We start from the raw sequence: 14,677 nt of genomic DNA on the forward strand, positions 1-14,677 counted from the left end.
GGCCAAATATGCCCTCATCAGTAAGAACGCAAAAAGTATATGCAAATTTGACAAAAAATGCAAATTTGGTTTAGCTGAGCATTGATAAGCAATGTTTTAAAAACAACCCAGAGGCCAAACTGTTTTTGCCTCACGGGTCACCAGTTTAACTATCCGGATCGCACGGGTCATACGTACAGTATATATATATTATCAATAAATAATATATAATTATGTTTTGGATATATTATATGCATTTTTTATATTTAATTTATGCTTTTAATTCAGTTTTTAATTTTATTATTTATAAAATATTAAAAATTGCATTTTGAGGCCAAAAAGGGTTTTTTTTCCCGCAAATATAGCAAGGCGCGTTGGGACATGTAGATCTCAAAAGTTACCCCAAAGAAAAATCACTCCAATCGAATATCATAATGCAAAGTTATGGCCTCCGAAAGTTTGCATGCATTGAATGTGCAACCCATGACCCGGTGATCGGGTCAAATGGGTCAACGGTTGAACCAGTTGGGTTGGACAATTCTTGACCAAATCAATGGGTTTTTACTGTGCTAATGGGTTTTGACTTAACTAGACCCGAAATCCTGGCCAGGTGATGATTCGAACAGTTCAACTAGCCTGATCAATGACAGGTTGAAAACACTATTGATAAGCTTTATCTTGTGTTTGGTTGTAATGGACAGAAATACAAATTTCAAGATTGCAGTCTACCTTCTTACATGCAAATTTTGTATTGCTTGCTTAGCTCTACTTTGATAGAATCCCCCTCCTTTCGCTGGTATTATTATTTTTTATTTATGTAGAAAAGGTTCTATATATAAAATAAAATTAAAAATATCATATTAAAAATATATACTGTGATAAAAAGTAAAAATATATAAATTATCTATGACATAAGTACATTATATAAAAAATTAAAAACAATTCAGTTTGGATAAAAAAGGTTATAACCATGAAACAGAATCCCCCTCCTTTCTTTCATATCCATATGGATATTTATCTTGATTTTAGTGCATACTATAAAAGTTAAATGCAACCCCCTCGCATTAGTGTTAAAGAAATCATACTTCCCAATCTCAATTTTGAGAATTCTGTTTTACCTACTTTACTAGAGAAATAAACAGTTTAGCACAACCAGCAGTTAACTTGATCAACAAGGGAATGAAAGAGATGCATAAAAAGTAGAAAGTAAATTAGTAACAATAAAGAAAGTTGCTTTATGGGTCTTGGCTAAACATTGGTGGTAGTTTTAGAAATTGTTGTTATGATCCTTGAATTGTCAGCTCATCACGCACACACCTTCCTCAATTTAAACTAATGGTAATGTTCTCCAACCATTCAATCATCAAATCTCAATTGCCATAAGTTGCCAATCTTCTTGTTATTTACTCGTTTTGCAAATTCTTAGTCTTATTCAGTTCAAACTTCAAAGTAATCAGTGCAAAATAAGATAATAAACATTTTGGTTAGAGATCTTTCCTGATGCTGATGCTTTGGAAGCCAATTACCCATATCAAACATATGTTAAAGGTGTAATTAAGGCCCCGTTTGCATGTTTTTCTGCACTGTCTTTTGGCTGTTTACAAGCTGGACAAACCAAGCAGTGGTCTTTTTCCGTTTGGTTTGTAATAGATTTACTTGTAAAAAATCGGTGCACCGAAAAGACACAAGAAGCTCATTTTTGGCTGATTTCGGAAAGCTCCAAATAGAGTTTTTCGTGTCTTTCTCGCTTTATTCTCGTGCGAAAAGACACAAAAAGATGCACAAAAAGACATGCAGTAGCCAAACTAGCTTCGAACTGCTTAGATCTTCATGCAAAAGCTCAATGTGTCTTTTAATTGTCAGAGCTACCAGGAGATATTCCCAAAAAAACTTGCCAAACAGCGCCTAAGTCAAATGTGAACCATCTACATATAGTGTTGATTCCAAATATATATTCGAGAACAAACAAATGTGGTATAAATGAAATGGAAAAAGCTTATACATTGGGTGGAAGTAATAAAGAGTGATTTAAGTGTTCATAATTTAACAATAGATATGGCAACAACATTTAGGGGACATTTTTATTTTTAGATTTTGAGAGGGAGGAAAATTGGCCAATGGGATTTTGGTTCCCATTGACCAAGAATCTCATGTTCTTTTTTCAACTTTATGTGGGGACTAGGGAAAGTTTATTTTCTTGGGTATCGTTTACCTAAGAAATTGAAACCCATCTTCTAGGTGGGTAAATAACTTTTCCACATAAGGGGAAAATTACCAACACTTGAATGGGACAAAAATGCCCCTTTTAATAATGGATTTCTATGACTAAAATGGTCATTGCCTTACTTACATTGGAAATAAAAGAACATGGGTAAATACACTTACCCGGGCAAGTGTTTCCCAAGAAAAATTTACCCAAATAATTGTATTTACCTGAATAAGTAACTTACCGTAAAGCGAACGGGGCCTTAATGGAATGGCAAAAAAAGATTTATATAGCTGACCCCATATAATTGGGACAAGGCTATGATGATGATAAAATGAATGTATGGATTTTTTTTTCCTTCTGACCATGGAAATAATTTTATGTTTGTTAAGCAAACAAGTTGCTCTGGTGATAGTATTAGGATAGACTTGGCACTAGTCCTCCAGTACCCACTTTTCCTTGTGTTTGGTTTGATGAAAAATAAGGGAGAAACAGATTGATATGTAGTTTGTTTAAACTTGTGCTGTTGTGCACCTAATGAAGTTTGTTTGAGCAATAGAACATGTGTGACTATCATGGTTTTGAAAACTGGATCTGATCAAACAATCGGACCATTAACCCAAAAACATTCCAGGCAATAGGTTCCATTTCACCCTAAAACCATTCTTGGGCCAAAAACCATTGCCTTGGTCAGCAACCCGCTAACCCGGGGGGGGGGTTTAAACCATCGATTCATCAACTTGGACAACGGTTTTTGGCAGTTTTTATTTTAATTGTTTCTAAAATTTTTATTTTTTTTAATCAGAATGCACCATCTGTTTGGACCAGACAATTGTACCATTTTAACCAGAAAACTGGTGGCCAAAACAGTTTTGTATCCAATCCTTGGTGACTATGATCCATTTTTTAACACTGCTACTGTAGGAGGCAGGGGTGCAGTTGAAGCATGTATACGTTTAGGTAGATGCTTGCTCCAAGAACCCACCCCATTTCTTTTATACCCCCTGTTTATTGTAAGTTACAGTTGCATCTTACCGGAATCATCATTTGAAGGAAATGTAATCAGGTTTATAAGATGAAAAAAATAAAGCAACACTTAAATCAAATCCCTTAATAATGTATTTGTTTTGATAGAAAATAAAAGAGAAACAGAAAAATGAGGGAAAGTTCTTATAGCTAAAGGTTCTCCTTTTAAGTATTATATAAACTAGTCAATAAATTGTTTAGCCTAATCCGAAGGGTCATTATACTACATTCAAGGTCCATTTGGTTTGTAGTTAGAATTGGAATCGGAATCGGAATTGAAATTGTAATCCTCTAGAATCAGAATTGGAACGGTCCATTCCCATAATATGTTTGGTTCAGACAAGAATAGGAATGGGATTTCATTCCCAAGGGAAAGGCAAGGAATGGCCATTCCCTCAAATGGGGGAATGTCATTCCAGCAATAATGGGAATGGGATTCCAATTTCGCCCAACCAAACAGTTGGAATTGGAATAGCCCATTCCGATTCTGATTCCAGACTACTATTCCTGCAAACCAAATGGACCCTTAGATATGCATTACTTTTCATTAAGAGCTATTGCTATCTGTTTTGGGTCCTATCACTGAAATTGACACACAGAAAACAAATACTTAAATTGTATAATCTGTTTGCATATGCAGTCAGAACTACATTATTGTACTATTTGTCTTCCAAAGAGAAGGGTTGGAAGTAGGGATGACAGTTTTCTCCGTCTCTGTCAGGTATCTGATTTCCCTGATCTGATAGGATCAGGGGTGGAGATTGCCTTGGCGGGGACAGGATAGGGAGTGAATTCTCCCCCCCACCCTGACCCTGATTACATATATTAAATATATACATATAAAATATTAGGGAAAGTCTATGATGTGGAAAAGATATGGTATGGGAAGAGTTTTGGCCAATCAAAACCCATCCATGAATTTGATAACTAACACCTAATTAACTACCACGTTTATCATTCCAGTTGACTAATCAGAAGTTTTTCAGATATCATATCTTTTCCATATCATAGTTGAATTTTATATCAAAATATATTTAAAATGTTTATACATTTTAGAAATGATTTTAATCTAAAAATTTTGAGAATTCAGGTCCCCGCCTAAGTCTCCACTGGGGATCAAAGATAGGAGGGTAATTTTTATCCCCTACAGAGAATGGGTTTGGGGAAGGGGTATGTTTGAAAGTTGGGATCGGGAATGGGAAATATAATTCCTGCCCGGAACCTGCCCATTTGCCATTCCTAGTGGAATGTGCATCTTGGACCATGCGCCGTGTGTGGAATTAGAGCTGTTGGACAATACACGTGGCTGAGCCGATTATATCACCAATGCTACACATCCATTGTGGGCCCACAAACCGACCAAGTGCACATGACATTGCCTCTCATAGGTTCAACAGATAGACCAGGTTAAGGTACAACTCTCTGGCTCACCCATGGAGCTCTTCACTCTTCAGATCGACCACTTACTGGGCTCCTTAACTCGTCTTTATTTCTAGCTCAACTGACTTGAGCATCGGAGGATCCACCCTCGGAGCAGTTCGTCGAGGCCCTTGACTTCTTATGTGGTTATTGTAGGTCGCCTAGGCTGAACATTGTATCAATACTCCCATACGGCCATACTAACATCAGCTACTAGCCGTGACCCCTTTGATCCTCTTACTGCTGTCCTATCCGTTTTCCAAATTTGAGCAGCAAACATGTTAAATTGCCCATCCAAGACTGGAAAGAAAATTTATGGAAGAAATCAAGAAATTAGGATAGAGGGAAAATATGCTTATTTTGAAGAAAACTTCAAATTTTCTACAGGAAATTAAACTCATGGCTAGGATATATATGCTTCTTTTGAAGAGGATTCCCGGCCCTAAGGCAATGTTTGGTTTGAAGGAAAATGTAGGGAAAAAATGAAAAGGTAAAGAAACCTTTACAAATCTTGTATTAATTTCCTCATCTTTCCCTTCCTTTTCCCTATCCTTTCCTTCAAACCAAACATAGCCCAAGTGTTGATGTGCATTGAAGGTGGCCCCATCCCATCCATTGGGTAGTCAGAGATAACCCATGGGCAGCTAAACCTAACAAGGTTCAAGATTTGGTTTGGGTCTCTAGTTGCTCACTATCAATACTTCAATAGAGTGGGAAATTGGGTGGGTACCCAGTCAACTAAAATGATTGGGCATGAGAAGGGTGTATGACCACACAATGTTGAGATGGCATGGGGATCCTTTACGCGGTCAAAAAGCAAAACTATGATGAGTTTGGTGAGTGCGTGTTAATTAATGGGATGGGGTTGGGGTCAATCATCCAAACTCATCTTAACCTCGTTTACACTTATAAAGCAGCATCACTTCAATCGATAATCAATTAAAGTATCTCTAAATTGTATAAACTGCGTTATCTTTTTCCCATGCTCTTTTATTTCTCACTTAAATAACACAGTAAAGGCTCATGAAAATATGTACAGCGTAAATATATACAAAAGAATACAAAATTATAAGGTTTTACACTCTACATTTTGCATTTGTACTCCTTTCAAATTCAGCCTAAATGTTTTAGTCATAAAAAATCATTATTAAAAGGGACGATTTTGTCTCATTCAAATGAAGCATTGGCAACTTTCCCCACAAGGTGGGAAAATTATTTATCCACCTGGGATACCCAAGAAAAATAAATTTTTCATAAACTTCATATAAATCTAAAAAAAAAGGATGAAAACTAAAATCCCATTGACCAATTTTCCTACTCTCAAATACAAAATCCAAAAAAGGAATGAGCCCTAAAGCTAAATGTTACCCTCTGACATACTTTTAAGATATCAATTCATCACAAAGGTCTTAAATTAACTGGATGGCGAGGAACCCACCAATTAGGGCATGCACACCAACAATAATCTAGATGGCCCAAGATCACTTCAGATTCGATAACCTTATCATCATTGCTTAGCCAAAGAAGAGTTATCTTAGGATTGTTTAAGGCTCAGTTTGGAAGGAGTAGAAATGCAAATACGTGCATACAAAATAATACAAAATAAAGGGTTTTGAACTATATACATATATGTGCCATTATTCAGTTGAGGGATCTCTGCTCAGTCCTCTCTTTCACCCTATAGTGATGACAGACTCTTGGAAATTGACATATGTTCAATCTGACTCCATACTGCATGTCCTTTTTGCATATATCTCTCCAATACAATTCAGGTCGCCGACGACTGGTCTAACTAGACTGTTGAACTATGTTTAATGCTTTATCGACTAAGGAGTATTGGATTATATTACGTTTGGACCACGTCGAAATGGAACGTGAAATGGATACCAAGCTCATACCTCTTGAGGGTTTAAAGTTTCAGCTTTGAAAAATATGAAAAGTGCATGTTGGTGGGAGCACTTCACTAGTCCTTTCCATTAGAGAGAGAGAGAGAGAGAGAAAGAGACTTGGTTGGGGAATTAAACCCACAATCAAAGTGGGGTTGTTAGATGCATGGATGACACCATGAAAGAAAAAGACGCCTATACTCGTCATCCTGTGCGTATATGCTCTTGTCTGCATGTATAAATTGGAGCGCAACTGGGAACTTCTTAGGTAGTTCAGTTCAGGGGCGCCTTAACAGTCCAAATACTCCATTCACTCAAATAAGAGGAAAAAAAAATGAGGTTCACCTTGGCATTTCTTCTTCTCGCTCGGCTGTGTTTTGATGTTCTGATCGTCACCGGGGATGTTGGGACTGCTTCCTCATATGAGCCTCCATACTTACGTATGTAGGAGGGATATATACCCTTTTCAATTTTGTGTAAGAGAGAGAGAGAGAGAGAGAGAGAGAGAGAGAGAGAGAGAGAGAGAGAGGCACAATTAAGCATATTGATCACCAAGGCAGTGATATTCTGCGTTAATCTCTCCTTTTCAGATGTCTTAATTAGGTCCCATATAAACAATTCATCAACCTCTGATTACCAAATCTCTTGGATTTGGGTGCTTTCCACTCAATGGTTGACCCACCATCTGAACAGTGAAGATTGATGATTCCATGCCCACAATATATTCATATTGTTTAGGCTTTAGGGGAGTTGGGTTTTATTCTATTCATCATCCTTCATGTAGTACAGTCAGTATTAGACGTCAGTGATACACAATGAAATATATAATTACAGTGTAGTAGCTTCCATGAATGCTACCTAATTTCTCCTCCTTCTTCCTCCAGCAACCAGATGTAACGGATACGACCAAAATCAGTTTCCTGAAGGTGGCTTGTTTGCTGCTGCAAGCAATGGCGTATGGGACAATGGAGCAGCATGTGGCCGGAGGTATCGCATCAGGTGCATCAGTGGACTAAAGCGACCATGCAAGGATGGCTCCATAGTTGTGCAGGTGGTGGATGTCTGTAGGAGCAATCCGTGCCGGGCGACTCTAGTCTTATCAAGAAGAGCCTTTGACGCCATTTCTAGAATCCCTAATGCCAAAATCAACGTTGAATATGCTCAGTAATAACTTATATTCATCTCTATTTACTTCTGTAAATGTGTTTGATTTTTGCTCATTCTCCATGCAAGTTCTGTACTGTAAATTGCTGATCACCCTCGGTTCTTATTTTTGTAGGATTTGAAGTGGTGGACACTCGGCTCCCCCAAGACATTTGCAAGGCGTCTTCTGTGTTCTTAATTTGTGTAGCACTCTGATTGAAAACTAGAGTAGTTTTGTTTTATTCTTCTATGTTGTTACTTGTTGGTAAGATAACTGCAAGGAAAGAGATGTGTTTGAGGCTTTGAGCACAATAAATTGTCAAAAGCCTGCTCATTTGCATGGTGTTATTATCCATGCATGATACGATTTGGGTGGCTTCATGTTTCAAATTCTCAGATCAATGTTAAGATTCTTGTAAATTAATCGAGTCCATGGAATTGGTTAGGCTGCATTTGGTTTAAGTGCAAATCTTGACTGCATGCAAACTTTTTACCCTGTTTAGTTTGCTTTCCTTTTTAACTATGATTTGCATTCTTATTTGATTCAAAGTTTGTATATTTTTTTTGTCTTTTTTGCACTTACTGGCAGTGCTAAACTGCTAATTTTGCATTGCAAAAACTGAAGCAAAATTTGCATCATCTTCCTCCCTCAATTAATCTTTCTAATATAAAGCGGGAACCACATCATCTTGCACCCTATCCTATTCCTAAGCAAATAACTCTCCTCCTACCTCCATTCTCTTTCACCAAAGTGGAGGTCACTTGATTTTACTTAATTATACTACCAAAAAAAAAAGACTTTATTTCTATTTTCTTACAAACAAAAAAGACGGTCAAAAGTAAACCAGAGCTTACACTCAGCCTTTTTGCACTTCCATACATTTACACCAGTGCAAATGAAATTTATACTGCAGCCAAAAGCAAGTTAACCTAAGTTTTACTGGTCAAGAAGAGAACATGACCCTTAATCCAATGAAATATGAGTCCTGTTTTCACTGGTCATGCAATCAAAGTCAGAAGTTCAAAGAATTCATTTTGCATCGCAGGTCTATGTTTGTACAAAAAAAAGCCTAATTTGAAAACTCAAATGGAACATTACAAACTATTGGGTTACAATTATTTACTCAAACAAAACTAAATACTCTCAGTCTTTGTTTCGAATAACAAAATGAGGATTTGAGAATGGAAGCAACAGGTCGATGGGGGTCGGTATTTCTTACCTGCTTGGTGAGGAAGAAGACTTGCTTGCAATTGTGACTGCTAGCTATCTCCTAGTGTTGATTCTTGAAAAAGGGATGAAGTAAACAATCTCCTTCCTGTTCTTGCTTGTTTTTTTACTGGAATTTCTTTTTCTACTAAAAACAAGTATAATTGGCTCTGAATTTCAATAATGGATACTTCTTATACAGACTGCTCATTGTTAAATTATATATGACATATATGAACCTGCAAGTTTCTCCATGTTGTCAGATTTCAGTCAACAATTGGACTGCAGAACAGATAAAAAACCTAAATCAATTGCAAGTTGGTGAGCCAATGTCTTTTTCACAACATTAATGGAGTTGGGAAGTTTGATATATGCTTGGAAGGCTGATGAAAGGATTTAAATCACAGAAGGACAAGAGATAAAACCTCAATAAACCCATGTATTTGTACAAAGCCCCATTTTCTTAGTTTGTACTCTAATAAAACTAAGGTTTTATTTTTTATTTTTTCACTTTATACTTCAAATTATTTTATGTTCAAATTTAAGCGTCCAACTACAGTGTATTTCAAATATTTGCTGCACGTTACATTAAGTTTTCAACCAAGCTAGTTAAAGATGTTACATAGTTTATTTATTCTCATTGATTCATGTTATACAGGGTGTACTTACCATTAAAGACTTTAACAATGTCTACCAAACATGCCAGAATGCATTAAAGCTTTAAGCCACCCTAAAAGGCTAAAACAATCTAAAAATTTATATCTTAATATATAAGTTCAAATATAATTAAAATTTATAAAACATTAAATTGTTTATTTACCAAACAGTTTTCTTGTGAAGAAAGCAGCAGACAGCCCATGCAATGCACTGGCTCAATGACACCAGTCAAAAGGGTTTCTTCTATTCTCAACTCAGTTTTACTGTTTCTTATCCGTAATTGCTAATTGGTTTAAACCCAAAAATATTTTAAAACTTACTGGGTCACTAGATCACTAGTCTCACTGTCTCATCTGGACCAAGTTTCACAATATTGCGTTTACCCGTTGCTCTGTAAACAGGATGGGGCATTTGATGGAGCAACTGATAAGCTCTCTATTTTGAAATGAGAGTTTGGTTCAGTTTGGCCCTTTACATGTTTGTCTGAAAGTCCAATGCCCAATGTGACATCCAGCCCAATTATTTCAAATTTGGATTATCTATTTACATAATCAAATAATTTTCAGATTTGACGGAGGTTGTTAATTTACAGCACGCTAGTTATCTGTTCGAAGCGATGTATAGCAAGTTGAAGGGGTTAGAAGAATTAGGAACAAACTAAAAAGAACTAATGATCTAAGCATCCATAATTTGATGATGAATCGTATGTCACTGAACAGAATGAAATGGCGAAACAGGATTCCTGTAAATCATCAGGAGAGTTTGGCAAAAGTTTTAATGTGCCTACCAACTTGACCACCCTCCTCCTTTATCCGAGCTCCGGATCACACCCGCGGAGTTAATTAATCCGAAGGATTTCAGATCAGATTGGGAATTAGGTTTCTAATAGTTGGATTGGATTCGAACATGGCTGGATCCAATGTAAATCCAATATCCAATTACGAAAAACCAAAAAATGAGTTGGACTCCAACTCTCCAAGTAGACTCGTTGCTGACATTCTTTCTCCTTTGACCTTTGACCACAATTAGATATGAAAAATAAAAGGTTTTGTGGCCACAAATGTATTATTGAGGTGGGAGACTTCTGGCAGCCCTCAAAAAGTGCAGAGCCATGAAAACAACTGAAGGGATAGACTTTACTTCAATCCTCCCAAGCAATATGTTAGAGTCATTACTCCTTTTTAACATCACAGCAACTAGTAATCAATTATAAGTGGAGAGGTCACTAAAGGGGTCAATCTACTCTACCCACTATGAAACTTTAAGCAAATCAACAATTATAACCGACTCATAATTTTTAAATTGGACGGCCAAGAACCCATCAATCCCATTGTTCCACTTGTACTTGTCAAGCAGTCAATAGATTTAATAACCTTGTTTGATTATGTAATGATAAGCTTAGCAAAAGCTTAGTTAATTTACTAATTAAAGGATATACCATACAAAGTGGGGCATTTGATAAGCACGCTAAAAAGTATGTAACCATCCATTTCACTTCAATAATTTAATGCTCAGTGCTCTTTTTTCCTTCTCTAGTACTTTATTTGTAACTCTGAACCATACTGTTTAATTAATCACTTGGCATCATGGTGTCTATCTGCTGTTTTGTTGAAATAGTTAGCCATAATAGCAGAGCAACTTATCACTGTTTACGCAGAAACATCAATAGTTCAATACCACATCTTACTTTGTTAGAGTTTAATGCTGGAGATCAGTCGTAGAATCTTCTAAGGCAGGGGTGGCTCATGGTTGGATGTGATGTGGCACATTGGAAATTGGAAAAGCAAATCACTTGGTCCCATTGCAACCCTTACCACTATAAAAACATTGAAATTAGGTGGGTGTTTGGTTGGAGGAATGAATTGTCGAAATCATGGTTTTAAAAAACGACCCGGAAACGGAATCGTTCTGGCTACCAGTTTCTTGAACTGTAGTCCGTTCTGACAATAAAAAAAAAAATAAAAATAAAAGGCCAAAAACCTTTGAACGGGTCAACGGTTTAACCACTTAGATCAATGGGTTGTTGACTGATTTAACGGTTTTTGGCCAGAGACCGGGTTTGGGGTAAAATGGAACTGATTGCCTAGACGATTCTTGGGCTGAACGGTCCAACCATCCAGGTCAATGGCGGTTCAAAAAACCATGGTCGAAATCATTTCTTCTAGAATCAGTGATTTTGGTGGCAATGCTGGCAAGATGATTTCCTGCAACTATCTAGACATTATTGGCTTGCACATTATTGACATTGACATTTCATTGCCATGTCAGAAACCAATTCAAAAATCACCTCCTTATCATCTCCAGAGGCTTTTAGGCATCACCCCAGATTACAAAATTTGAGACTAACCGATTCCTTCACTGATATTTGAGGAATCAACCTTAACAGAATAGTTTCTTTTTTTTTTTTTTTTTTTCCACAAAATTTGAAGAATCAGCTAATGTGACGACATTATAAATCAGAATCAGCAAATGGCTTCCTCCAGTCAAACATCCCCTAGGACCTAGCTAGTGTGTATTGCATTGTTGATTAATGCTCCAAACACGAGCACAATTAAGGACCACGATGCCAGACACCATTGGAACAGGGAGATAGAGACAAATCGGTACTCAAGTAGATAAACAGTTGAAAAGTGTTAAATGGGTCTAAATTCTAGATAAATCATATATATAACTAATGGGTTGATCTAACTATAGATGATTGAGAGCTAGCTAGTAGCTACAAGAGAGAGTAGCCAAAGTATAAAAGCATTCAACCATTCTAAGGTTGTCCATTCATTGTATTTGGGCGCACTTTGAAGTGGGATGCGAATTTGAACAAGTATACGTTTTCATTATAACCATAGACATTATGTCTACTGTCTAGAACCTTTGATGCAAGACCAGAGCTTCTAGCTAGCTTGCCAGGAGCTATTTTACTTTGAGAGCTGAAAAAAACAGTGCACAGTGGGAGAGCACCTCACTAACAGCCGTAGGGCACTAAACTTCTCCCGTTGACGTCAACCAAAAAGTGAAGAAGATGACAGAAACCCACAGCCGTCCAGAGGAAGAAGATAACATGATAAGGTCATATACAGTCACTATAGCCATCAAAACCAGAAAATGCCTAGGGTGTGTTGTAGGTTCTGAGAGGGGGAGAGAGAAGTCGGTTTCTGTGGTTGGGAAATGGAAAAGCAGACCGCGTTTGGTTCAATTAATTTAAGTTGGGGTTGGTTTATGTCACTATTGCAGAAAGAACAGAACTTCACACGTTTTGATATTTCTTGAATGCTGTAGTGGGGGATGGGGGTTCCGAGTTCAGTATAAATTAGAGCAGCTCGCAGGCTGATCAGGGGCGTCTAAGTCTAACTACTTGTACTTGAATGTCATTGAGCCAAGTAACAAAAATGAGGTCCACCTCCACCATAGCAATTGCTCTTGTGGCTTTGTTGTTTATTGACGTTTTCTTTGTCTGGGGGGACGTTGGCACGGCTACGTCTTATGATCCTCCATACTTGCGTAAGTATCAAAGCTTCATACCCTCTTTGAGTCTGAATATGCTGGCTACTAAATCAAATAGAGTCAGCTGGGTAGGAGTTAGAAGGTGTTTGATGAAATGGCTATAGTAATCTAACGCAAGATATATAGCAAACAGTGCAGTTTGCCAAACACATACACATGCAATTTTCCTTGCTCAGAAGTTGATTGCTTTGACACCCATTGACACAAGTAACTGTTGGTCAGTCTGTATGTCTAGTGCACCTCAAGATAGATTGGCTTAGCCCCTATGCGACTACTTAGGTGGGGACCGGATCTGCTCCTCACACCGGGGATGTGCCTGTGACTGTGAGGTTGTTGTGAGGCGCCCTGTGTGAGAAGCAGATCCCAATTCACTTAGGTGAGGCATGTCTGTCAGTCGAAATCAGTAACAGTTGAGTAGAGTCCACCACTAAAGAGTTCTGGTCGTGAATGTTTTTTTTTTTTTTCTTTTTTTGTGAGTTGTGACCTCATCATTGTATCAGTGACGCAGCAGTCTCGACCCTACATGAGTTTTCATGTAGATCTCTTACCCACAAGAACTCTACTCATATCTACCCACAAAATACTAACTCTGTGCATTGAAAACATTTCTCATGCATAATAACATGTAAGAGGATGAGATATTCTCATGTGTGACTGCGGTGATATTAATTATATGGGTGGAGTTGTCGTGGGTGGAAAATCCAGTCTTGAACTTGCTAACTGGTCCCATGTTTTGGATAGCTTTGATCAGGCAAACACACTACCAGCTTTTTCAGAAAATTGTTTCTAGCAAGTACTCAGAGGGAAGTTGGCAATAGTGCAAATGCATTAAGCAGCCTGACATATTTTCTTTTGTGTTTGACGTAGCAACCAAATGCAGTGGATATGACCAAAATCAGTTTCCTGAAGGTGGTTTATTTGTTGCTGCGAGCAATGGGATATGGGACAATGGGGCTGCCTGTGGGCGGAGGTATCGCATCAGGTGTATCAGTGGACTGAGACGACCATGCAAGGATGGATCAATAGTAGTGCAGGTTGTGGACGTCTGTCGGAGCAATCCATGTCCAGCTACTCTAGTCCTCTCAAATACAGCTTTTGGTGCCATCTCAAGGATCCCTACTGCCAAAATCAACGTAGAATATGCCCAGTAATGCCTTGCTCCCCTACTCATGCAGCTCTGAATTTTGATCTATACAAACATGCAAATTCTCTCCTGTATGCAAAATGTCATCTTGACCTTTCTGTTTGAATGTTTGCAGGATTTGAAATGGTGGAAGCTTCTCAAAATATTTTCAGAGGAATGTTCAGTGATGCTTAGTGCGTATAATGGTTTTAAGAGCTTATTAATATGAGAACCAAGAGTAGTTTTGTTCTATGCTCGCGCGGTGTTGGAACAATATACCCTCAAAGAAAAGAAATTCCTTCTAGCATAATAAATTGCTCAATACTTGCTTATAAGACCCAATTTCACACAACAATGTGGGAATGTTGCAAATTGATTTTGCTGATGTGTCCAAGTAAAGCATGTTCTTTGTCTATTCAATTAATCAGGAGTCCAAAGGACTTGTTTACATGTCTAGTGCAAGGTTCAAAATTTTGATATGATACACCCTGATACAGGCATGTTGTATTGTATCTTTTTGGGACGATACACCT

At 37.6% G+C, this 14,677-nt stretch overlaps 2 protein-coding genes across 2 annotated transcripts; both read left to right on the forward strand.

Moving 5' to 3' along the window:
* The first annotated feature begins 6,782 nt into the window (after window positions 1-6,782).
* On the forward strand, window positions 6,783-8,074 carry LOC148842906 (EG45-like domain containing protein). The gene is made up of 3 exons (XM_088956739.1): window positions 6,783-6,956; window positions 7,401-7,680; window positions 7,796-8,074. Exons 1-3 carry the CDS (start codon window positions 6,851-6,853, stop codon window positions 7,800-7,802), a joined length of 393 nt encoding a protein of 130 aa, XP_088812865.1. The 5' UTR covers window positions 6,783-6,850; the 3' UTR covers window positions 7,803-8,074.
* Window positions 8,075-12,744: 4,670 nt separating this feature from the next.
* Window positions 12,745-14,516, forward strand: LOC148842907 (EG45-like domain containing protein). The gene is made up of 3 exons (XM_088959948.1): window positions 12,745-13,018; window positions 13,889-14,168; window positions 14,281-14,516. Exons 1-3 carry the CDS (start codon window positions 12,883-12,885, stop codon window positions 14,285-14,287), a joined length of 423 nt encoding a protein of 140 aa, XP_088816074.1. The 5' UTR covers window positions 12,745-12,882; the 3' UTR covers window positions 14,288-14,516.
* Window positions 14,517-14,677: the final 161 nt, after the last annotated feature.

Source organism: Nelumbo lutea, chromosome 8 (assembly GCF_056320005.1).
Source record: "Nelumbo lutea isolate HS-2025 chromosome 8, American lotus-T2T, whole genome shotgun sequence".
NCBI classification, from domain to species: domain Eukaryota; kingdom Viridiplantae; phylum Streptophyta; class Magnoliopsida; order Proteales; family Nelumbonaceae; genus Nelumbo; species Nelumbo lutea.